The sequence below is a fragment of the Bradysia coprophila genome (assembly GCF_014529535.1).
Source record: "Bradysia coprophila strain Holo2 chromosome IV unlocalized genomic scaffold, BU_Bcop_v1 contig_81, whole genome shotgun sequence".
Classification (NCBI taxonomy): Eukaryota; Metazoa; Arthropoda; class Insecta; order Diptera; family Sciaridae; genus Bradysia; species Bradysia coprophila.
This window is the reverse complement of record NW_023503375.1, coordinates 5,227,173-5,253,851: the sequence shown is the minus strand read 5'-3', so window position 1 is coordinate 5,253,851 and position 26,679 is coordinate 5,227,173. Positions and strand designations below refer to the sequence as shown.

At 35.8% G+C, this 26,679-nt stretch overlaps 1 protein-coding gene across 11 annotated transcripts; it reads left to right on the top strand.

Annotated features, from left to right (window-relative positions):
• The first annotated feature begins 16,916 nt into the window (after nt 1–16,916).
• On the top strand, nt 16,917–20,058 carry LOC119072152 (regucalcin-like). Of its 11 annotated transcripts, none has more exons than XM_037177296.1 (5): nt 16,917–17,106; nt 17,605–17,781; nt 18,927–19,512; nt 19,574–19,712; nt 19,774–20,058. In XM_037177296.1, exons 2-5 carry the CDS (start codon nt 17,665–17,667, stop codon nt 19,967–19,969), a joined length of 1,038 nt encoding a protein of 345 aa, XP_037033191.1. In that variant the 5' UTR covers nt 16,917–17,106; nt 17,605–17,664; the 3' UTR covers nt 19,970–20,058. The 11 variants fall into 11 exon arrangements, with proteins under 11 accessions (XP_037033191.1, XP_037033194.1, XP_037033193.1 ...); XM_037177299.1 differs by having other exon boundaries at nt 16,918–17,386; nt 18,930–19,512; XM_037177297.1 differs by having other exon boundaries at nt 16,926–17,059; nt 17,662–17,781.
• The last annotated feature ends 6,621 nt before the right edge of the window (nt 20,059–26,679 follow it).

Here is a 26,679-nt window from a genome sequence, read left to right as displayed (position 1 = left end):
TCGTGTTGTTTTTTCTTCTCTCACCTTTTGAAGAACTTTGGTATGAGATTTGCACCTTAAATTTAATGGATGTTCAACACTTCAGCACGAATAATGTACGTACGTAATCCTGTTATTCTTCAGACGTAACTTTTCATAATGCACATAGGGATGCTCTTTTACCCTTTTACACTATGTATAGTAGATGTGGAGCGAAGCTTTAACAATACATATTCATTCAATGTGACGTTACCTTGCTTGCGAATATATGTAAATCATTTTAATGGATTTGAGTTTTACACACAAAAAAAATCTCGAGATGTCTGTAAGTAATGTAAAAACCTATGTATTTGAGACCAAAGATATTTATTTTCCATTCTTATTTCTCGACGAAAAAGATATTTCTCTGTAAACCGTTTTGACTTAGAAGGTATACAACATCTTATTTTGATTACATTATACCGAAAAAGGTTTTCGTTTCGTTTCTTTTTTTTTTTGGTTGTGTTTCGTATACGAAAATTTGCGATTTTCAAAGGGAATTATTGAGAGAAAACAGAAGATGTTAAAAGGGAAAAGGAAATCGCTTTGTACTTATTTTTTTTGTAAAACATGGATTCAAATTTCTTTATCGTTTTATTTAAATCTGTTGAAAATAATCATACCGAAAACAGTCAGTACATATTTATAGCGCAGAGCAGAACAATAGCTTTGAAGCGATAATTTCCTTTTGTTTGAACGAATCGAAGGTATATCTGCTAAAGATCATTAAATATTCATCTTAAAACTTACTCGTTTCGTTGTTTTAAGAATATTTCGAACGATTATTTCGGACGGATGTAGAATAAAGTGAAGAATTTCTGATTAATTATCAAGGTTTTCAAATCGCCTTGTAATCGGTTGCCAACAACATCTAGAATGAGGATCCCAGGTCTTCTTACGATAGAAAAAATTCCGTTTCAATAAATGAAGTAAAAGATTTTATCAATGTAAAAATATTCATAATTGGTTCAGTCTCTAAATCGAGGAAATTTACCAACTGACGGATCCGTTATAGTAGATGCTGCATATTGTAGTGGATGCTTCACATATCAGTGCATGAGAATAATGCATAGTTACACTCAACAAAACAGTTTTTTACTTGCCACCCGAAGGTTACGAGAACACTTAAATGCGAAACTCGAATTCGCATCCTGTTGTAACCACTCGAACTTCACACTTCGCAGAGTTCTTGTAAACTCCAAACAGCACAAAGTTGTCACAGCAAAGGACACGGCAAAAAAAGGAGACAACAAGATACCGATCTTAAAGGCCCGTCATTGGGAAATGACAGGACAGTTTCCCGAAAATGTATGGAAAATTTTATCACAAATATTCACCGAAAAAATTCAAAGAAACTCACCTCTTATGCTTTCCATTGTATTCGGACATAGTCTCTTTAGGTCGCAAGGGTCGGACACTTCTTTGAATGAAGATATTTTACCGCCGAAGTGAACGCAGCAAACATTCATTCCAGTACTTATAGTAGCGGAGTGTCACAGTTGTGTCGAAATATTTTCTGTGTTTTTGTTGCGACAAAACAAAAAAAAACTTTTTGTTTTTGCATCGAGTAAAAAGTGTTTAGTGTTCAAATATGCCTTGGCGACCTAAAGAGACTATGCCCGAATACAATGGAAAGCATAAGAGGTTAGATTCTTTGAATTTTTTCGGTGAATTTTTGTGATAAAATTTTCCATACATTTTCGGGAAACTGTCCTGTCATTTCCCAATGACGGCGGGCCTTAAGTCAAGGTCAAAAACGAAGAAAATGCGAAATCTCTTTTTTTCAAAAATCAACGTAAAAATTACACAATTGTCAAAGTCACGTCATTCCTAAAGTACCTAAAGGCACCGTTTCGTCCCGCTGTAATCGACCAATGGTACAAAACTTTATTTTACCTGGAAAACATACTAATTCCAGTGGTGGTGTTATCTAATTTGAATACCTCGTCTTTTACTTGCTACCCGTGTTATGGTCTATGAATATATTTTCTTTTTGTCATAAACACATAGGGAACACTTATTCGAGAGTTAGAAACTTGATTTCCCTACGCGTGGTTCAGCTCCGTTCCAGATTCACCAAAACTTGACAGAATTTGTTCTTTGTAATTGTAATCGACCAATCGGGTGGCAAGTAAAAAACTGTTTTGTTGACTGTTTTGTTGAGTCTATGGATTAATGAGTCTCTTGACTAAAATTGTGGTAATTTGTGGTGATTTTGACATTAAGGTAGATAGAGTCTTGTTGCTAACACTTCAGTAAATGGAAGTTTTGCCCATATGATATATTGCAGGCAGAAATCGCTTTGCTCTTATCGGCAATCTCACACCTAACGCACAAAACAATCCCATCCCATTTACGTTATAGACTTGCCGTTTCTAAACACGTAACAGAAAATAAGCTACTAGGATGTAATACTGCCTGTTTCATCTAAGCGCCCATCAATTATCTATGTATTTGGTCCTTTCAAAAAGATACTATTGTACTCTCTTCACGAATCGTCACCTTTTAAACTTTACATGAAGTGAGATATAGAGTAAACCTATCAAATACTTGAACCTGATGTAATACAAGCCCTCTGATTGTCTTTTCTTTCGTTCGTTCGACAAAATCCTATTTCTAGACTGGTCCCTTACCTCCGGGAACTTCCTGCATATTTAAATACTTACATTTGACTAATGTTCCACTTGTATGACTAAAAAATGCAATTCGTCAAGGGACACTTCACCAGTTTAAATAAAATTACCAGACCCACATAGGGATCCAGTCAAACTGAATACAATGTGAATAAGGAAATGGTTTCTTTCATAATTACTTTGAAACTAAGTTGAAAGGGTGAATACCATATTGAAAACATCAACACTTAACCCTGCTAAATAATTAATTACACAACCCCACAGAGATCTTTCCTCCTTTGCTGTAAAAGAAGTTTTTTGTTAAGCTTATCTCCTCATCTATTTCAACCAAAAAATTAAACCATTGATACACCTTGGGGAGACTAGGTAAACTTAGGTAAACTAAATACAACATTACCAAGGAAAACTTTAAAGTCTCTCAAATGATTTAAAGTACGATTTTCTAATGTTAGATGAGCGATTATTGAGAGTGTCAATGACAACGCTTGATTAGAAGATGTTTGATATGAAACAGGGGCGCCGACTTCTAAGTACATACGAGCCTTGGGCACCTACTACTACTCGAAGTTTGATTGGTGCTGGGCACTAGTACCTTTAGAGCAAAATGAATGAACAGTGTCTCGTGGACACCAGTACTCACAAATACAAGTCGGCGCCTCTGATTTGAGTTGTATAAATATATCTGAATAGTCTATTGAAGCAACAAGTCAGCTACCACACATGGACATTTTTTAATAATTGTCCAAATTTTCATTCTTCGTGAAATGCATTTAATAACTTTGATCTGTTCCACATACAAGTAACACTACAAATTCTACAGCAGAGCTTCCAAATCGCCTCTGTGAACTCATCCTTCCTTATTGTTGTCTAATCTTTTACTTCTTAAGATTTAAGTTTTGCTACAAAATCTATGACTTCATTAGCTTTAACATTCATTTTGCTATAAATCAGATCGTCATTCACAGATCAACGTTAAATTTTTCTTAGCTGTAGATAGCAGATGAAAAGGGGTCTACAAAATGTCTCTTACAAGGATAATTTCGATTTCGTTTCTATAGCTGATACGAAAGACTGTACATCGTAATTGACAAATTGACAAATAATTTATTCTGAGTCGCGCAACGCAATCGAGACTGTATGCGCTTGTATGCGTCACTATGCGTTTGTATGCGTCACTATGCGTTTCTATGCGTCACTATGCGTTTCTATACGTCACTATGCGTTTTTATGCGTCACCATATGTTTCTATGAGCTTTCATGTAAAGTTCAATTAAGTTGCGCGACTCAGAAACAACATTTTGTCAATTATGATGTACAGTCTTTAGTATCAGAAATCGAAATGGACATTTCTCCGGAAGTTCTGAAACCGATTTTCATATTTCTCACCTTCGCTATACCGCCGTCGGAACGTCTTTTATTATGTATGATGTCGATGTTTGATTTATTTTCGATAATATCCCAAATGAAGCACAAAATATTCATACCGGCTGGTGAAATTACAGCAACCAATCAAAAATAACTTTATTATTATTCCGAATTGAACATTCATGCGATATACGAGAAAAGAAAAATCTTGACGAATCTATCACAATAGATCAAAAAAACGTTTTCCACCAAATATTCGTTGCTTCTCTGCCACAATGGCAACTAATTTATTTTCCTTGGGAAAAAGAAAAATTAGACGGAAAAAAAGAGACTCGAAAATAATAAACATAAAACACAAGAAGGGCCAACACACACTGGTAAATATTAATAACAATATTTCTGTGGCGATGGTAATCCATCAATCAATTGTTGAACATCTTGTAACATAATGAAAAATCAATCATACTAAATAATTTAACCATATCGGTTGGGCTGTTGCTACGGCATACAGACTTTCTTCTCGCATTAGAGCGATTATGGTTTAGTGCTTATTACACCCGTTAAGTAATTTTATTTGAAACAAGATTGATGAACGGTGGTTCGTTATTCTCCGTTTCCAGACATAATGTTTAATGGCACTCGTTTGTTGAATTTAAGAAAATTTTCGCAAGAATTTTTTTTTCTTCAATTTTCAATATGGTAGCTAATGATGAGATGCGTGAGGCAGTAAGGCGATTTTTTATAACATCTAATGAACGGATCGGTTTTGAAATTCTTTTTACCAGATTTGAATTTGAAAATTGATACAACATTTTTCTTTCTGTAGATACTGACCAAAGGAAAACCGGAAGAGGGTGAAGGTGACGCAAGTCCTTGAGTCTCTACTCTACTTCAAAATTTAGGTGAAATTTAATATAGAAAATTTTGACAATTTGTTTTGTAAGTAACGACACAAGGACTTGCGTCACCTTCACCCATTAAGTGCTTTTTTGAATGATGTCACTTTGATTCTTATTAACATTCTATTTCTTGATATAAGTGTTTTTGAGCCGCAGTCTGTACTTTATATGTTATGTCAAGAGTTTTTTTTTCAGCAAGTCAGAACTTTCCATGACGGCAGCGGCTCTCACTACCATGGACAAACAATGATCGCGACAACTTGCTCTACAACATATCAAAAAAAAAAAAAATCGAACCAATGCCTCTCTATACGACGGACGTTGACATCTCCAACTCCATAGGCAAAAAAATTACAGACAACTCCGTCGCTCACTATCGTGAACCATAATTTTTTAAAATCTTATTTTGATCTAGAGCCCGAGATTAACCTACTACAGCCAAAATTTCAGGATAATACCGATTTACATAAGAACTAACTAATGTGGGAGATTTGAGTTATCTCAGAATACGAAATTTTGGTTATTTTCATACAAAATTCAAAACTTTGAAATTCAATATCTCAGCCAAATCTTATCTGACTTTGTTGTGTGACAGCTCCTTGAACTCGTACGGATACCTAGATTCTTAATACTTTCGTAGCTCGTTGGGGCCAAGGAGGGAGTCAAAATGTTGCTGTAAATATGTTTCTCAGTCCCAAAGAAAATGTTTTGAAAATTGTTTGTAGTAGTAGACTTGAGTCACGCTGCTAACTAACGTGCAGGCATGATCCTTTGTCCCTAACAAAAATTAGAAATCTCGTTGTAGTAGTGTACTTGCGTCACGCCCGCTAACTGACGTGCGAGTATGGTATCCATACAAATCTTCAATACGTCGTTACACCATTACCGTAGCACTCTCTCGCTATACATCCTTCGAATAAGTTTCCGTTTTTCTGGCAAGCAATTCTATTATCAGCATTGCACGAGTTATTTTACTACTTCTATATTTTCGTTGAAGTCAAGACAGTGTTTGTTTTGCAATGTACACAAATATTTTACAGGTCACTTCGCATTACTTTAGCCAAAAGCAACCGAGAATAATGTAAACAATAACTGTTGTTCATGGGAGAGTTTACTACTGCTACCTACATGTATAGTTGATTGAATAACATAGCGTAGCACAGCGCAAATATTGCTAACCGGTGAGTGCCGTTTTTAAATTCTACCTTTCAGCATATTCATCAAAACGGAAGGGAATAACCTAAAACCGGACTGACTGATGGGCAAAATGTATTGGTATATTGAGGGTAGTTTGACTCTATGATTTGAAACTATTTCTGCTGAGCGGAATGTTTATAAAGTACACATCTGATTGAACTATCATTAGTAAAGTTATCTTACGTTGCAGATTTATGATTTCGTACGGATCTGTAGTAATTTTACAGTTGTAATACTAGTACAAGTTCTCATGTTGGCAAATCTTATTCTGTTAGCCGGAAAATTTTCTATGTAATTAAAGCAACTACGGCAACTACGGCAAGAATATAAAAAAAGCTCAAGTGAATGTCTTCTTATGTAGCACATTAAATTCATGCTGCGACAAATGAAGTAAAATATTCTGTCCGAAACTACTTGTAGATCAAATCAAGTAACAGATTCGACAGCAATCAAGGTGATATGTTTGTCTTCTGAGACAGGCCTGCATTAGTTTTTGGCAACAATAAAGTAGATGAAACTATGTCGGTTAAAGGGATATGAACAAAATAAGATGGTATGCAAAATTGACCACCATAATCCGGTCAGGCACATATATCATCGGATTCAGCAGTGGGTTATGGACTAGAAATAGTATAGTGGAAGCATCTTAGAAAGTCTTCTAAGAATCGATTTGAAATTGTGGCTAGAAACATAACCTCAAAGTAGGAAAAGTGAAAATCAAATGACATTTTCTATGTTTTGGGCTCAGAAGACCTTAGGCGTTGTTTTGATTTGTCTATTGATTTTATATTTTTCGGAATAAAAAACTTCATTCTACTGTTTCCTACGAAATTCCATTTTGTGAAAATGTATATTCAAACTGAACATAAGAACTCGAACTATGCTTGAAATTGTTGGTCCATTTGTCTGTTTAATAACAATTCAAATCTAACCAACCCAATCAACTGCAAATAAAAGTATGTAGTAGCAAGGCTGTATACTTTGGGGAGGTCACGCAGATCGCCATTTTATTAGCTACGTGGGAGGGAACACACCTTTTTCATACAGACAAATTCACCAAAATTGAATTTGTATGGCGTGGTGAAATTTTTGTATGAAACGTGGTGTGTAACCCGCGTATCTGCATCTGCGTGACCTCCACAAAGTATACAGCCTTGTGTAGTAGAGCAGTTAGTAATACAATTCTGCAAGCCGCATAGCAAGTTAAAATGAAATTTGAAACGTAGCTCAATCGGTAGAGTGATATGGACTCACGCCCTATATGTCACGGTTTTTTCTCCTAATCGTAAACTAAGGTCTCTAAAAGGAAAAAAAAAAATAACGAAAAAATGCTGAACACAATTCTTATAAAGTCGTGATTCTAAAATGTATATTATTAGCAACCAACGTCTATGTTCTAATAGATGAATCATACGATTTTCAATTAAAAAATGTAAAATCTCTCTAAATATGAGTAATGCACAACAGGTGCTTTCCTGCCCATCCTACCCTAGAACAACTCAAGAATATGCGCTATTGTAGTATAAGATAATTTGGTAAGATGACAGCTGAAGGTTTTCATCAGAGTTAAAGATTTTTTTGTTAAGTTTACTCAAGACTATGAGTATCATACTTTGAACAGCTGTCTAGCCTGACAAGCAGAACCTTTTTTAGGAATTTTTCGGATTTTTTTTTTTTCAATTTTCTAGAATTTTACAGTTAGAGGACAGTGAAATTTCAGCATGAATTTGCTTCAGATGTTTTTCAGCTGATCTACACAAACAATCATAGTATGTTACGTCACTGTTTGTAAATATTTGTTTAGGCAAGTGTGAGAGGTTGGCGGAACGAGCCGAAGGCGAGTGGAGTAATCACACGTGCCTAAACAAGCATTTACAAACAGTGACGTAACCCATTTTACACATTTGTCGGTATGTTGTTTGACGGTAAGTGCATTTGCCCTGTCACAAACAGTGATGTAACGTGCACTTTACCGTGCATAAGCATTTAAAAACTGTTTTGCGTGCGTGTAGCAGCTTAAACCGTATAACCAGTTCTGAGTGGATCTGTAGATCAGCTGAAGCTCAAGCAAATGCTGAAATTTGAAATCTGAAATGATTTTCTTCGAGAATTTGCAGGTATTTTGTTGAGAATTTTCAAGAATTTCGAGAATTTTTAATGTCAAAATGTCTCTTCATTAATATTTTATGCGTGAAACTAGGGGATATTCACTTACAACATATCAATTTTGTGTCAGCCAAAGCGCCTATCAGGGTACCAGAGGTTTTACCACGTCAAAAAGAGCAGTATTTTGATACCACTAATACCATTAGCAACCTCAATGGTACTTTTGCAATGACATTAAAACAAAGGTATGGAAATATTGGCATACTTAGATTAAGAGCAATCTACACATGGCTAAATTGTTGCCTATATTTGGGCGAAAAGTTATTACTATTTTGATGATAATGTTAAACTCGCATCTTTTTCATTAACGTTTCAATTTTTTTCTGAAAGCCAACACATTTTAACGCCAAACGATGTTTGTACTTTTTCAGGATGCGAGTCCAAAATTATCATCAAAACAATAACAATTTTGCACCCAAATGTAGGCAACAATTTACCCATGTCTAGAGCAATCTACAACTTTATTTGTTTCTATTACCCTGTTAGGGGCTTTGTGTCAGCTCAACATATAGTCCCTATATATTTCGTTGACGACAAAATATGCACCAATCTTCTTCGAGTTCGTGCCGAATGAGGTATGTTCTTGTGTCAATTCAAAATTCTGTTAATTATACCCACATTCCACGTCCTGACCTACAATCGAGAAAAATGTTATAATTCCAAACTTCTCCATATTTGCGAGCACATTAATGTGATACACTGCATGAGTGCATGATATGAAAGTCCTCTAATGCTAAATTGAATTTAGAACTTTTTCTTTTTCGAAAGAACTAATCCGATCATATTTTATCAATTTCGTTATACTTCACTAAATTCAATTACAACGTTAATAACGTGGTCAATATCTAATAATTTTATTGAGTGTGTACGCTGTATACTTCAATCCACTTCAATCATGGCAAAGTTTGAAAAGCTGTATAGATTTTCACACGCGTGTATAGCCATATGTATGATGTCCGTTCGCATACACACACAGACACACAAACACACACTTAATATGTATATACTAATAACGGCTATAGATGTTTCGTCAAATCATGCAATTTCAAAGCTTTCATTATTAAATCATTGATGAAATTCGCTTAAAGCAAACGTTTAAACTGGGCCCCCTCTTCAATGGAAAATTAATTTAATATTACGTTGTGTTGTAGTCGGAAAATTTAATGTGCAATGTTTGCAATAATGTAAATTAAAAATTAAGCTTGAAATAACCGTCTATTGTAATAAAAAAAACAAAATATTTTTATGATATGGATGGATGTATAGGGAATGATTTTGCTCACTCAATATGTGGCTGGATGTAAAGAAATACTTTTAATACATTTTTGAACAAAATTAAATTCCTCGTTTGATCTCTATGATGCTGTATTAATCTGTTATGATGTATCCTCCTTCGTTCCCTCTGACTTTTCCCTTCAATGTAAATATTGATTTAGAAATATTTTTTCTGTTATAACAATCTCATGTTTCAATATGCCAAGAGAATTATTATTCAAATTGAAAATAATTTAATTTCCTAAGAATTTTTATTGTTTAAAGGAAACGAACGAAGAGAAAAAATGAAGAAAGAAAATTAACATTTCATTGAATAAAATCCGATTCGAATTAGAGCATACGAAATAGAGTTTAAAAAAAAACCGTTACCGAGACAGGAGTCAGTATAATATGAATATCACATAATGCCATTTCGTTCTGAAACCGCGGAACGATGTCATATCTTATCTCGTTCTGGCTTCAACCCCTTTTATTGAGCCACTGTATCATTTTCGTAACACGAATAACATTGCAACAATTTGAATATAAAATAAAATTTGAAGGAAAGAAGGGAAGAAAAAACTTTTATAATTTGCAAACTTTTGACTCTATTTCCCGTGTATATCGAAAGCATTTTAAAAATTTACCACAAGTTGCACAAAAGTATAATAACTTTTGAGCCAGAGTTTGATTGTTCAATAAAGAAAAACCACTGATGAATTCAAGCTGACAGGCTAGGTCCGTACAACTTCTGTTTGTTATATATTTAAATTTAGGTAACATTTCTACAAATAACTAGGTCCCACGTTATGGGTGGGCGAGGCTCCTTGACTGATCAAAGGACGTTGAAACATTCTTTTATTCTAATTTCAAACCTCACCAACAGCCTTTTCACAAGGGCAGTCTGGATCTGGACCATCGACTTAAGAGCAGTGGACCCTTTTCAAATTTGTAACCTACATTTAGGCGGGAAAATATTCGTTTTTTCATGATTTCACTGAACCAAAAAAAAATTTTATAAAAGGAAAACCATTAAAACATCCAAAAATGCGTAATTTTTAAAGGAAAAATTGGTTTGAGGGTAATAACTTATCCCTCTTGGAGAAACCTTTGCCGATTGTGTAAATTTTGTAATCAGCACAGGTTTTTCCAAGTGGGTTAAGTTATGACTCACAAACCAATTTATCCATTAAAAGTAACACATTTTGCGTACTTTAATGGGTTTACTTCTCAAAAAAAAAGATTTTGTTTCAGAAAAATGTAGGCTACAAATTTTCAGGGGTCCATAGCTCTTAACGTACCTTCCGAAGCACGCCTCGAAGTATGCAAATACTCTGTGAGGAAAGTTAGGAGCTTTATTGATATATCGTCTAAACGTAGGCTACACACTATGGACACAAATTCATCTTATTGGGGTTACTTGGGTTACTCCATACGAGTCATTCAGTGGGATCGTTGCAGCCACCAAACACAACGATGTGATCGCTAGAAAAATTCCATGTGGAATTGTCTGACACGGGATTCGAGGTCGGGTCGTTTTGGTGGAAGGCTAGTACGTCTCCACGAATTGTCTTTATTTCACTATTGGTACTTTGTGCGGTTAGATTGTTTGACTATTCGGACTTTTTATTACTAGACTCAAGAAGCATGCCTCTCTTCTACACGCACTCTGTAAAGTAAGCATCATTCTATTCTACAAACGTTACAAACGTTCCAAAAGATAGCATTAATACAAAATTACTATAAAACGCGTGTAGAATGGACTTATGTTCCCTTCAACGATTAAAGCAATTCTAGCGTCATCTAGAATCTGTTACTTCTTTTGTTTAGTTTTATCGTTTAGTTCGTAATGGAAGAACTCCAACGAAATACGACGTACTGCGTGCTATTAAGATGACACAAGTGGAATTCGGTACGATGTGTTAGCAAACTCGCTTCGCTCCACCGTTTACTAATTAGTTAGTAAATAGCTATTGTTGGACTATAGCGCACTAATTGTTTTTTGCAACGAATATAAACTACCAGGTATGGTCTAATATTACCGCGGAGGACATAACGACTTTAAAAAACGGATTGAAACGAACTCATTTTCATATTGTTTTGACGTGATGAATGAATACGTTCAAGATAAATCGTCCGTTTTCGAAGAGTAGGCCATATCTGGTACATAATTGGTTTTTTGCAGATAAGTATACTCTTTGAAGCTTCATGATTCCGATATCAGAATTAATACGAGACGTGTATATTTGAACAACGTTCTGTATTCTCATTTCAATACTGCCTGAACTGTCGAACGAATCGTTACATTTTTATGTTAGCATCGCACAGAAAAACAAAATCCAATACGTAAATGAACAGCGCGGTAACTGGTATAACAGTTCAGCACGATATAGATCTTCAATTTATCACTCTTGTATGTAATAAAATTTAAGTACAGCATTGAGCATTGAGCTTCGTTTGCGTGTATACCTACTGCTACTACCCACCGACACAAACTATACGATAAATAACTATTTCCCTTTTATACATCCGGAAATATTATAGCTTGTAATACTCATTTTGTATACGATTTTCATTTATCACCAATGATCCTGTTCTGTCAATTTATCCTCTTTGAGAAATGAATTTATATTCGATATCGCTTAGCCATCTCGTAAAATAATCATTTTCGGAAAAGCTGCAATTCAGCGTTTCATGACTATTATTGGGCGTGCTTTGAATGGTTCCATCAGCCATGTACGTTTTGTCATTATGATTATAGCAAAGGCGATGATAAAATAAAATCGAAGGGAAGATAATGTCATCGTATTCGAATTCAAATTTGAGCAGAAGGTAGATATGGTATGGTACGAGAAATTTAATTTTAGCCTAGAGCAGTCAACGAGCAAATCGAAAAGAAATCGAGTCCTAGCAGTTCAATTATACGGATTTTGCTTTAATAAATTTCCATAAATAGGAATGCGAAGCGTAACTGATGTATGTTCGAGTATGTTCTTTGCGAGATTCTCTGTCGTACAGGCTTTATGTGCATTTCTTAGTTCACATGAAGTACAATGGTGGAAAAACTTTGTCTACCAGAACCGCTCACACTTGAGTAATTCTAGAATTTTGACAGTTGGTACCTATAATTCCATCAGTTCACGTTGTCAAGACCTTCTTAGTTCTAGAACTTCCGAATTTTGATGAATTTTTCAGCCTTTTTCGAGTACGTTTCTGGACTTTTGGGATTATTGAGGTGGTAATTGGATGGTTCGTTCAATTCCATCGTTCTGCATGGTCAATTATCTTTCCAGTTCTAGAACTTCAGGATTTTGAAGATCTATTCCAGTTTTCTTTTGTATCTTTTCTTGCCTTTTGGGATTGTTGAGGTAGTAGTAGGTCTGTTCTTAAAAATCTATCACTTCACAGTCACATCCTTCACCATCTCCAAAGTTCTAGAACCAACGTTTTTTAAGATGATTTTTCTTAGAAATCATTTCTATGAGTTCTTTAGGGTTTATTGAAGTGGTACTGAGCTGGTTCCTAATTTCATCACTCCACATGGTTCACAGTCTTTCCAGTTCTAGAACTTCAGGATTTTTATGGAGTTCAGGTTTACTATGGTCCTTTCTGGACTTTTGGGATTAGGATTGTTGAGGTGGTAGTGGGTCTGTTACAACAAATCCATCACTCCACAGTCCAGATGCTCATAGTGGTAATGAGTTGGTTCCTAATTTTACACTTCACATGGCCCAACATATTCCCAGAGTAATCTTGGGCTATTGGGGTTATTGAGGTGGTACATGGTTGGCTCCTACACAGCAGTGAGTTGGATTTTATATGATGGTCAAATTGAAAGCAATCTGTTACTTTTAAGAATGCCTCCGCTACAAAGACAAAGCAAATATTAACAAAGATGCGTAATGTGCAATTTTCGTCGCATTAATACCCACACCATTCCGAGAACCACGGTTCGAGCAGCGTGGTATCGTCAATGTAGATGGGAGAACGTCTATAAAGATAGGATGTTTCAACAGAATTTCTGGCGCACTTAAATCGTGAATTAATTGGGTCAAATTGTAGAATGTATTAAGAACATGACACTTTTTGACGTATTATGTCACTGCGAATAAGAGAGCGTGAAATTGCATCCGATTCACACTACGAAAATGTTTGTTTTAAGAAACAAAAATACGTTTGCTCTCTGAACAATTTGAAGCGCGAAATTTTATTTGAAAGGCTGACATTTAAATTTAAGAAAATATAGCACTCTCAGTCATCGTAATATTGCACTTGTCACATGTCATCTTATATAGTCAACCCCCAAAAAGTGTATCGCATATACGCCACGATGGCTTAGATATTTGCAACTATTTATGAATTCCTTTTCAGTTTATCAACATTTCGGTATTTTGCATTCGTACCGAAATCTATTCAACATTCTTTGTAAGTATGCTCTACAAAATGTGGTTATAAAGTTGGTTTGAGTTTGATATGTTCCATACATGAAACATATGACAGACTTTTCGCACGCTCACATTATTGAAAATTTCAATTTCCCACGAGATTTTCCTTAATATTAAGGTTTGATAGGTAATATAAAAATTTTACAATTTACGTTTACGTATACCCTACCCACGTATATATACGAGAAGTGAATGCGCTCGACTGTTTCCTGCACTTGTTCTACTTGATTTTGTTGCTTAACTCAATTTCGCAGACGAAATATCAGTATACAACGGTATTGTGGATTTGCAATTGATAAATTGGCATTCAAACAGACAAGCTTGGCATTTTGAACATTCTTTTACGATCATGTTCGGCAGAATGTTACGGGAGGTATCACAAAATTGGTACGACAATATTTCCAATTTTTTTGTTCCACAAAGATTTCACAAAGGTGAGAAGTAATTTTGTGGAAAATAAAAAGAAAATTCAGAAATTCCCATTCACCACATATGGGTTTACTCTCTCTATCTCTGTCTTTCTATGCTTTATTTATGTTTGTCACAATGGTATTCAATCAGGAAAATTTATCCCCAGAGACACAAACAAAATATTCACACAAAATTACCTTTATGCTTCAATAAATGCAAAAATAAATTTGAGTTAATGTGACCGAAAAAAGCTCCTCAAAGCACTACAACACAACTAAACAGCTAAGTTGGGTTTTTATTTCCATTCTTTTCTTGATTGCGATCACTGGACCCACAAGGAGTCAACTGGATTTATAACTTTACCTTGGTTTTTGTAACATTGATTGTTATCTAAGCCGTGTTTACCAAAAAATGAATTTTTGATTTTAACAGGTATTCTTACTAAGAGACGCTATGTGGGGGCGGTGATTTTCATATGAAAAATGAGCATGTGCAAAGATCACGAGATGTCATGTTTCTCATTTTTAGCCCCGTACGAAGTACTGGGGGCCTATAAGATTAATATGCCGTTTGTAACACGTCGAATTGGAAGCAGACAGTAAGGGCAAAGCATTTGGTTATGTTAATAGATGACGAATCCGCAATAAAAAAAATGTCCGTCCGTCCGTCTGTGACCCCTCTAGCTTGAGCAAATCACAACCTTTTTTCAAAATTCTTTTTTTCCCCGATTGGTATCGACAAAAGTAAGGTCAAGTTCAAAAATGGGCATGGTAGGGTCGGCCCTTCCAGAGCTAGGGCCCTATAGGTGTTTTTCAGTCTTCATGAAAGGTATTGACGAGTAGAACAAAGCTGCTGAACATTGTTTTTGGGTAAGATGCAACGTGGGCTTGTTGGGAGGGCTCAAAGGTCGTTACTCGGCCCTAAGTGTTTTTTGCACATAAATCGAGTAAATCTCATCCGATTTTGCTAGATTTAGTTTTTTATGGAAGGTAATTGAATACCGAAAATAACGTGGCGAAAAAAGTTTCAAATTTGGGACCTTGGACTAAGGCCGGTACTCGGCCCTAAGTGTTTTTTGCTCATAAATCGAGTAAATCTCATCCGATTTTGCTAGATTTTGTTTCATTTGAGAGATAATTGAATACCCAATAGAAAGTTGGCAAAAAATTTTGGGTTTCTAAAATAATATCGTAAATTGTTGGTATTATTTGAGAGGTACTTCGTACGGGCTTTCGTAATTGCGCTATGCGCAATTTTACAAATGAACACTTTCAGTAAATTTGACCATGCCCTGCCCAACTTGACTTGCATTTTGGTAACAGACGCATTAGAGGGTTGTAGACGTATTAGGGTTCCGGGCGTATTACGGCTACGGACGTATTATGGTTACGGACGAAATAGGATTACGGGTCGTACGGGGCTAAGTCGCAGCAAACGCTCCGACTGTTCTGATGCCTTGTTTCATATATTTTTGACATATCGTGATCTTTGTTAAATGATGTTGCCAGCTTGCACCTCAAGTGCCAATAATTTTTGTAAAGCTACAAGATCACGTTTAAAGAATTCGGGCCTCAAACTTCGGGTCAATTGATCCAATAAGAATGCTAGAAGCAGTGCTGTGGTACAATACACAGTTTGTGTTGCCTTATGTGAAAGTAATTACTTATCACCATTTAAAACATTTCTTGGATTGAGGCATCGAATTGAAAGTATTTTAGTGCAAAATTAGGGTTTATAATGACGATTCAGATGTGGGTGTTGCAGGACTACCAGAACAACCTGAGCTAGGTTTGTGACTATGATGCAATTCTAAAATCGGTTTCGAATTGACCGGGATACTTTTCGCTATTGACGCGATTTTGTTTCACATGAAAAGAAGTTGTTCCACGAAATGTTGCTTTCATGGAAAAAGAAAGGAATTTTCGGAGAAAGTTGTCACATTCGGTAGTAGATATTTGACTTTTAATTCTTTCAATTTCCGCAATTTCGCTCGAGTTGGAATTTATCAAAAACATAAACAAAGTGACAGTTCGAATGAGAAAAGTTCTATTCTCTTCCCAAGGGAGAGAAAGTGCTGCACTTTCTCACTAGAAATGTCATTCGACCAATCGTCAAGAAACACAATTTTCTCATATCCTATTGAGGGGAGAACATAAAGCAAAACACAATGCGTGCATGAAAAATACTTTGTATAAAATGGATACTCAAAATGACTGCGACATACGCTCGAGCAACACGATCTTTTCAACACTATGCATTTTTGCATAGCTAGCGAATAACGACGTTGGTTGTGTTCGTCCATTATTATAATCACGTTAATTAGTATACTCACATTCGTATCAACGTAATGTTTGATTAAATCATTTCTGATTGCCATATTGCATGCGAATTTGCAATGTCAACTATTTTTAAAGACACCAACACTATGAGAATCATTTTGATTAATGAGACATTATCGAGAAACTATTAACAGTCAGTGTATAGCGAACGAACAGCAATCGTTATTTATAGAATTATGAGAAAGTAGAAAGTCGATTTATGTGGGACAGTAGTAATTTGTCTGCTCGATAACTAACAATAGATCTAATCTTGTGGAATGTGAATAAATTCTACAAAACCCAATTCCCGAGTGCTGAAATAAAACTTCCAGTTTCCAATTAACACAAGAAACGTTAAGTTGAAATCTGTTTTCCGAGTGTTTATGGAAGATTATTTCAAGTGTGTGTGTAAAGCAATTAACGTTTTTCTTATCTGTTTATCATTGCACTTGCAACTATCAAGGGAAAAATACATTGTTCTGGCACAACTGACTGTTTGCCATGGACTGACGTAAAGATTCTGCGCTTTTCATTTCATTTGAATAACTTATAAGAAGCTCATTCACTTTAACAGCTGCAGTGAAATTAAAACTCTAGTTTTTGAACTAGAGTGTTCCATTAGAGTAAAACAGTGAGTCTGTCTGTGGATACAATTCGCATCGAAAATAATTGGAAAGAAGGTAAAATAGTAAAATTTTAGTTAAATATATGGGAATGGGATGGGATGTATAGAAAGAAGAGAGAGTCAGAAATTGTTATATTCGACATTCGTTTGTCTGGCTTTTTTTCCAACCGCAGCCTAAAATTTTTGAAAACTCTATGAGTGCTGCTAATGGAACGCTCTATTCCAAAAACCGTAAATTTATCGAGTTTTCTTGTGCTTTCTTACAAATCTTAGACAATTAGCATTTCAAGGTTAGAATTTTAATTGTGAAAGTATTGAAATTCCTCTCAGAATATGGGACTGCAACAACTATGCTCGTCTCGACGTGCCCGTGTATTGGGTTTGATATGTGCGGCTATTATCGGTGTAGTTGTAATTTACATTGTCTTTACGCTATTGACTGGCGGCGGAGTAAGTATACGTAATTTTAATAGTTATTTTTATCGCCTTACGTAGTCTGTACATATGCATCGCTAAAGCAAAGAAAAGTCCTACAATCCCCAAAAGTGCTGAGAGGTGCGGGAAATAGAAATATTGCGGGAAAACCTGTAAAACGGTATACATTTGTTTCACGTCTCAGGTGTCTGTTGGCATAGAATAGAGACCTATACAAACACATATGAGAAAGGTCAAGGTTCTGAAAGGAGGTGGTTACGCTCTGTGGCGTAAATAAGGTTTGAGAAAGTCTGTATGACGATATCAACTTAAAATAAAATAAATTTCTTTAATCTGATTTTTCACACAATACTTATGTGTGGGTGCATTTAACGTGTTCTTTCGGAACCTTGACAAATGTGACCACCTCCGAATCTCTAGAAATGGATAAATTCGGGTAAATTTGAGCGGATCTTATTTTTCAATGTAAGTAAAGAACTGTTGATTGAGACCTATGGCAGTATGTTTTGACTGTTGACATTACATCGTACTACCTTTTTAAGGATTTTTAAATATAACAAAAATTTCTGAAAATCTTACATTTCCCGCACCTCCCCAATGGAAATCTCTAATTTTTATTAGTACATTTTGTTCCACACATTCATATCTTGTGAGTCGAACAGCAACGGAATAACGTGGAATAATAAAGATTAATAAATAATAAAGATTGATAGTGGTTCATGACTGCAGATAGTGATATTATGAATTTGCAAGCTAAATTACCTCACCACACACCGTAGGTAGTTTGTACGCGATGTGCACAAATATTTAACTCCAAGCTCGGAAACTTGAACATCTCGTGAACTCTGCGGTTGGTGGTCAGGCGCGGATCCACCTATGTGCGGTCGAGGCGGTCGCCGGGAGTCAGAAGAAGATTTTTACAAAGAAAAAAAATTTTAAAACAAAAGTCGCCTGGGTCAGAAACTGTTTGTCTTCTATCCGCCTGGGTCAGAGCAAAAGCTGGATCCGTTCTCTTGGTGGTAAAGTACTATATCAATTCACGATCACTCGTCTATATATTTACTAAATCGCACTCAATTTCACCAAATTACAACAACATTTTTTAGTGAAATAATTCTCAACAATAGGCTCTGATTGATTCCTTTTTTTCCTTGTACCAGCAGATGCAATTTGCAGTGGAATTAATACCTTCACCAAGAACCCGAGTTGGTACGCGGTGTCATTGGGATGTAGCTTCGCAAAGTTTGTACTACTGCGATGTTAATGGCAACGATTCGGCCATTCTACGTTATGATTACAAGGAAGACAAAGTTTATGCGGCTGGAATTGCTGGCGAAAATGTGACTCCATTTGTGATTCCGATCGCGGACGCTACCAATGAATTTGCAGTTGGGCTTGGTCGTCGGGTCGGTCGTGTTCAATGGGATGGCAAATCACCGAAGGCTACTCTCAAGGGAATTGTGTTCGAAGTGGACAGTGACAAACCGGGAAATCGCTTCAATGCAGCCAAAGCTGATCCAGCCGGTCGATTCTACGGAGGAACTATGGACTCAGATGACGGTTTTAACAAAGCTTCGGGGAAAGTTTTTAGATATGTTAAAGGCGAAGGTGTCACCAAGGTTTTGGATAATATTTTCATTTCGAATGGCATGGCGTGGGATGAAAAGTTGAACCAATTTTATTATATCGATACGGGCAGATTTGACGTCAAAGGATATGACTATAATCCAAGCAATGGAAATATTTGTAGGTGAACTCTTTAATGTTCTCTCTATGAATCTGTTCAAATGTTTAATTTAATTTCAAGCTAATGAAAAAGTCATCATTGACTACAGCAAGAACGGTAAGCATCCTGGGTTCGCTCCTGACGGCCTGACAATCGATACCGATGGCAACTTGTACGTGACCTTTTTTGGCGGTTCTAGAGTGGATAAAATTGATCCAAGGTAAGTTTCAGCCGGTTTTAACCTCCAGTATACTTATATGCTCATGCTAATTCATTCTTAGGAATGGCAAGATTCTTCTAGAAATTCCCATTCCAGCTAAACAGGTTACTGCCGTAGCATTTGGTGGACCAAATTTGGATATTCTGTATGTGGTAACAGCATCGATTGAGGACGAAAAAACGGAATCGTCCGGTTGTTTGTACCGCATTACTGGTTTGGGTACCAAGGGCTTTCCAGGCGTAAAAGTTATTATATGATTTAATTTGAAGATTTAAGCAAACCAGAAAATTGGAATGTAAATGTCTGTACGAGAAAGGCATTAAATACATGTTAGGTACGTCAAGACAACGAACTGCTTCATTTTTGTCGAAACAATAGGCTATTCACAAATTAAGTCCGCTGAAAATGCCAAATACTTTACTTCGTCTGATAGAGCCCACATATCATGCTTCCCTTTTTCTTTTTCTTCACAAGATTTTCTCAACAAAAACAACGGAAGTTCCCTTCACTGACAAATCAGATTTAAAATTACCTGTGGCAGGGCAGGTAACTTGTGCAAGTAACCTTTCTTCTCATATAAAAATACGTTGCTTGCTGCAGGTGACATGCAAAATAAAGTGACCTGGAGACAAATTACCTGTCACAGTAGAGGGATTACGGCATCAATTCTCTTTCCTCTATTCTATGTTAACTCTACTGATAGAGAACGATCCACTATTTCACTGAAAGATGTCGCTGCAACAAAACCAATGTAAACAGAAAAATAATTAATTTTTCACTCGACGGATTTCAGTCAAATTAAATGCCATCGTATTGTAGATTGTGGGTTTTGTTTCTTCGTCGTTCACGTAAATGTTGGGATTTTCTTGGATCTACACATCGTATTGTAGATGACCGCAGGGCGTAGATTTTCGAGCAGTCTTTAAGAATTCCTAACGTGTAATCGAAATACAACCTTCCCACACGCCTCAACAAAAAATGCCACAGCATAATGCAAAATAGTGCACTATGGATTTTAGGCTTGGCGATAAGGATTTGAAATAGTACATTACTGCCCACGCGTCGAAACAAAAAATCTGAGAGAAGCTAATATGACGACTGTGACGTCGTTTCGACGAATAGAGGGAATATGTCGGATGACAGCTGGTTTTTTTGAGAGAGAATCATGTCCGGAGCTATAGCGGAGGACTTGACGCAGTCTAATCCCCAAAAAAAGAACGAAGAAAGTTTTTTGAGACGCAACAACTGGTGTTGAGGAATTTCGCGCCGCGTCATTCACAATAACCCACAAAGTGACATTTTCCTTATACAGAATGTGTCATTTTTTCAATTATTGTGAATGACGCGGCGCCCGTCAACTATGTACAGCCGAACATTTCAGTTTCTACCCTTTGGTATTTGTCACCACACCACAAAACCTATTTTATCATATTCTCGCTTTAAGTACGAACAAAACGAGCTATCACTCGACTATGTAGGTTTAAAATTACCGGAGATACATCGTTTTGAAATTGGTCACTTTTCTTACTAAATACACAAAATTGACTTTTTTCAAACAATCAAAATCTTTCAATTTTATGTTTCTATCTATCTATCGACGGGCTATCTCGGAAAGTAGTCAGTCAATCACCATGAAACTTTGCCGGAACCTCAGTCAGGCTATTAGAACTAAAGATTCATTCATCATTATCCCAGGAAACATCCATTTTGTGATAATAGTGCTGTTGGCATGATTGTTGTGAAGTTGGTTGTAATTTGGTCGAAATATCACAATTCAAAGTTTTTAAATATTATGGTTTTCATATGGCTTGTAGTTGCAAAAATTTAGTCACTTTCGGGGTATGTTAGACAGCTAGAAAAATTTGGTCACTTTCGGGGTATGTTTCTTTCACCAAGTTTTCGAATTTCGTCAAAGTGGCAGATGTTCAGGAACAGACCTACAAGAAAATTTATCTGCCACATGCGACAGCAACGCAGATTTTTTTGGTAGAAATTTCCTTTGTTTTCAGTCAAATTTCTTTCGGTAAAAATTATTTAGCAGATGATGAGGAAAACTAAGCCAGCTTGTTTGAACTAATTGGGTGTAAAATAAAATTTTTGCGTAACGAAGCTGAAAGCGTCAACTCTAGCTATATCATTAGTGAAATAGTGAATCGTACTCTATCGGTAGAGTTGAGATAAAATTGAGAAAAGAGAACTGATGCCATGCCGTAATCCCTCTCCAGTTTTACCACTCCATTTAGAGTACCACTCATGCTTGAAATGTGTCGGCGAAATGAATGCTGGTCGGTTATTGAACGAATGAATGTTCTTAGCAGTGAGATAAGATTACAATTACATTAAGCGTGCTAGCTATTCATGAATTAATGCGAATCTTATGTGTGTTTCACTACTTGCGTCATACTCCCGGAGTATTCAAACAATAAAACGTTTTGTATTCTGCTTTATGCTGTTTGCCCGATTTACGAATTCAGTTTACATTCCAGCAGTGATATCTGGCTATTATCCTCGCTGTATTAGCACCAAAAACACATATCGATTGACTGTAATCCTTTTCAAATATCAAAAATATGTTGAACTAAGCCAATATTGAATCAATTCATAACGATGAACATCATTTGTCAGCAGGATTAAACATTGTGCTGGATTTGTAATATTTATATGGCGAACAAAGTGAGAATGAAAGCAGATTTACAAAATAATTCAATACTCCATTGCTTCTGTGGGGGGGGGGGAGAAAAAATTATCGTTTTTAATGCCACAGGATGAGGTTTGCAAAAAAAAAGTGATTCATTGCAAAAGCTCATTTCGATTCCAAATTTTCGAATAGGCGTAGTATTGAGTGAGGATTTGAATTACCCTTCAAATGCATCGGAAAATTGAACTGCGAGACTTTTTACCAACAAATCCACTCGTAATGGTCTAAGTGGTCTTCTATATCCATTTAGAGCATTTTAAGCATTGTCTCGCTGGCATCTTACAATAGAAACAAATACTGCGGTTGACTCATTCCAACTCCAATAAATTTTTGTGTCACTATTTCAATGGTATGCAATGACAGTCAGAATCAGCTGTGAAGATTATTAACCTGTTACAGACGGTAAGCATATGACCAGCATTATTATCGGATCTATTACTTCCATCACTACAGTATTCTTAATCGGTTGATTTTCAATCTTGTACTTCACTTTTTTTAACATGCATTTTGCTATAAAAAGGATCATATCATCCATAGCTTGTCATTATTTTTGTCGTAGTTATCGATAAAAGATGAATATTCGTATGTGACAGGTCAATCGGTTAGGACGGAAAATCGGTTGCGAATTAATCAGTCAAGGCCGTTAATTCGTTGTGAAGAAAATGAATCGGTTGTGGGGGAGTGAATCAGTAGTGAAGGAAATCAGTCAAAAAACCCTTAAAACATAAATGTGACGCAAGTCCTTTATCTTAGTTACAAAAGTTTTATTAATGATCCCAACAATTCCCTACAAGAAATTCATCCCAAACCAACACACACCATTCACCACATTACCATCCATATCATGCAACAAAACATACAACTCACTCACACACATACAACTCACTCACACACATACAACTCACTCACACACATACAAATTGGCTTTTATATGGCATTTGTATGGAGACTTTTGGGAGCTCCAACTCCCAAGATATGGGTTTTTTCCAACTTTTGAAAATTCCATTCTTATTTTTGGGCCATTATTAGCCTATAACCAAAAGGAAAATCTATGGAAACGTCTAGGAGTTGCTGGATCCACTTTTCCATAGGAACTTACTAACTAACTAACTAACGTAGGCGATTTCAGTTATTTGCTTATTTTCATACAAACATCAATATTTCGAAGTTCAATATCTCGGTCAATTTTGAAGCTGCATTAACGTGTGATAGCTTGTTGAACTCCTATGGATTCCTAGATTTCAGATACCCTTCATCGGAGTTAAGGGGGAGAAGTCAAAAAGTTGCTGTAAATATGCTCCGCCGTTCTCAAAAATGTTTGTTAAAACATTTTTAGTAGTGGAATTGCGTCACGCCCGCTTACTAACGTGCGGGCATGATGAATCGGTCGTGAATAAGGTCGTAAAGGAAGTGAATCGGTCTTGAAGGAAATAAATCTATTGTGAATCGGTGAAGCAATGAATCGGTTGTGAAGCCTATTAATTGGTTGCGAAGGAAATAAAACTGTTGTGAAAGCAATGAATTGGTTGTGAAATTGGAATTGGTTTGAGTGAAATTAATCAGTTGTAATGAAAGTAAATACGGTTTGAAGGAAATGTAACGGTTGTAAAAGGAATGAATCGGTTGTGAAAGGAATGAATCGGTTGTGAAAGGAATGAATCGGTTGTGAAGAAAATGAATTGGTAGTGAACGAGGTGAATCGATTGTGATGTAGAATAATTTATTTTAACAATAAATGTGCTGCCCAATTAAATTAGGTTGCTTTACTACACAGCATATCGATCGATCAAAAGATATTATAATTACTAACAATATGTTGAATTTAGAGTTTTAGTTTGAAATTAATTATAAATGTGATTATGTATGATGTGGATTGTTGCACTTAAAATTTCTTCTGTCATTGACTTTAATTTATTGATTTTGAAGGAATTGAAACGGTTGTGATAGCAATGAATCGGTTGTGAATGGAATTAATCAGTTATGAAGGAAGTAAATCGGGTTTGAAGGAAATGAATCGATTGTGAAAGAAATGAATCGGTTGTGAAGGACTATAATCAGGTTTGAAACGCTTGTGAAGGCAATGAATCGGTTGTGAATGGAATTAATTGGTCGTGAGTAAAACTAATCAGATGTGAAGAAAATAAGTCGTGTTTGAAAGAAATGAAACGGCTGTAAAAGAAATGAATCTGTGGTGAACGAGATCGTGAAGGAAATGAATCGATTGATAAGGATATTAGTCAGTCGTGAATGAAATTAATCAGTTGTGAAGGATATTAATCGGTGGCCAAGGAAATGAATCGGATGCGAAGTATATTTATATTTTGGAAGAGAACGAATTTTCCCCAAACGGGCGTATAAAATAGGCCAAAACGAGGTGTGTTTTCGCATCTGCCTTAAAATTAAATGGACAAATGTTACGATCTTCTTTTTAAATTTCCTCACATAATTTAAAGCAAAATCTTGCGAATGTCAGTTCGAAAAGATTTAATAATTTGCAGCTGACAGTAGCTGAATTTCGCAAAGGAAAAGTTTCTGATTGAAATGTTTTGAACGGGCGAAATTTGCATTAGTTTTGGATACATACGTAGCAATAAATTATCTTAAAAGCGTACGTAAAGCTTCTCGGCTACATTATAACGTCCAGAAAATATGATGCAACCTCTTCAGTTTAACCAAATTTATTTTAATCGAAATTTCAAGTAACTTATTTGTGAAAGATTTTCAATTAAAATAACCATAACAAATCCGGTTCGATGTGAAACCCCATTATAACTGCAAGATGTGCTTTTTCGTACTGTTGTGCTTTGCAGCACAAGCAAAGATGTTAAATTTCACTGACTAAAAACACACACACAAGACGAGAGGATGCATCAAAAAATATATCAGAAAAAATCTCCATATTAAAATGTTCTTCTCCGTTAGTCATTCAATAAAAATATTTTCCTACTTCAAATTGCATTTTTATAGAGATTCATTGAAGCGTCACTGGGATTGAGGGTTGCACATAATGCATGTAATAAATTGAATTTCTACTTTGTCTGTGTGATGATTGCAAGATATATTTTTCTATTTATGTTCTATATCGCGTTCGATGGCACTGTGTATACGTATTATATTGGAAATTGATTTTAGTGATGTGCTGAGAGAGTACTATATAGCGGCACTGTGATAAATGACATAAGGGATGTTTAACAGTAAAATGTGTTTTTTCAACGTTGTTATCAAGTTTTTCCAATAACGTTTTTTTTGCAGAACGTTTTTTATTGTTAGGAAAATGGGATGTGCTGAGTATGATTCACTCGGTTTCATTAGCAACATACGATGTTCAATCAGATTTTTTTTGTTATGTATTGGATGAAATGAGTGATTTGATTTCAGTTATTTCGTAGCCAGTACGATTCCCAAAGTGTCACAGATTCGCGTACAAAATTGGTCCTAAAAGAACACATTTTGTCTTCTGGCTGCTGTAAGATTCTATGGGGGCATGCCGCTAATTTTATGTTGATCCATATTCAGCTATGAAAGCTTGAGTGGCGCCACTAGATAAGGAGATTAGTTGTATGTTGATCCTAAATTCAGCTATGGAAATGCTTAGATGTCGCTACTAGAGAAAAGGGACAAAAATGTCGTCACGACATGCACTGACAAAAACGTTTTCAGATTATTACCTGTGGCAAATAATCTATCCCCAGGTAATGTAATTTCTCATACAAAAACAGCATTACCTGGTAATTACAGGCAATGTGATTTTTATATGAAAAATTACATTACCTGGGGACAGAACTGTCAAAGTTTTTCTCAGTGTGACTAAGCTCATGAATCTGAACCGAAAATAACTGAAGAACTGAATAAGTCTAAATTCACAGTCATCCATTTCGCCTCCGTGTACACGTGACAGTTGACATTTCTAACAATAAACAGATCAACTGTCATGTGGACAAAACGGAGTGAAAACGAAGGCAAAACGGATGACTTTGTAGCCATCTTAATGCTTGATTTCTTACCAAAAAAATATGGCCTTCGTGTAAGAGACAAAATTGAATTTTTTCAATTTTTGCCTTGTTTATTTGACAGCTTACTCTCTCACATCTCTCACACGGAAACCATACTTCATTATCATTAGTGTCTCTCACCGTTGTCATTTCAATTTTTTTTCTATTCTCATAGCAGCTTACATACCATAAGTGAAGGCAGGAGGTCTTGTAATCGTATAATGACGTTTCACATAAGTATAACAAATCAAGAATACAACATGTAAAGTGTAGTTAT

What these genes read in the sequence shown, in the direction of transcription:
- LOC119072152 (XM_037177296.1), top strand. Translation starts at nt 17,665, where the DNA reads ATGGGACTGCAACAACTATGCTCGTCTCGACGTGCCCGTGTATTGGGT. An exon ending in TCCAAGCAATGGAAATATTT is followed by an intron (nt 19,513 to 19,573) that starts GTAGGTGAACTC and finishes TTTAATTTCAAG; the next exon opens with CTAATGAAAAAGTCATCATT. An exon ending in GTGGATAAAATTGATCCAAG is followed by an intron (nt 19,713 to 19,773) that starts GTAAGTTTCAGC and finishes ATTCATTCTTAG; the next exon opens with GAATGGCAAGATTCTTCTAG.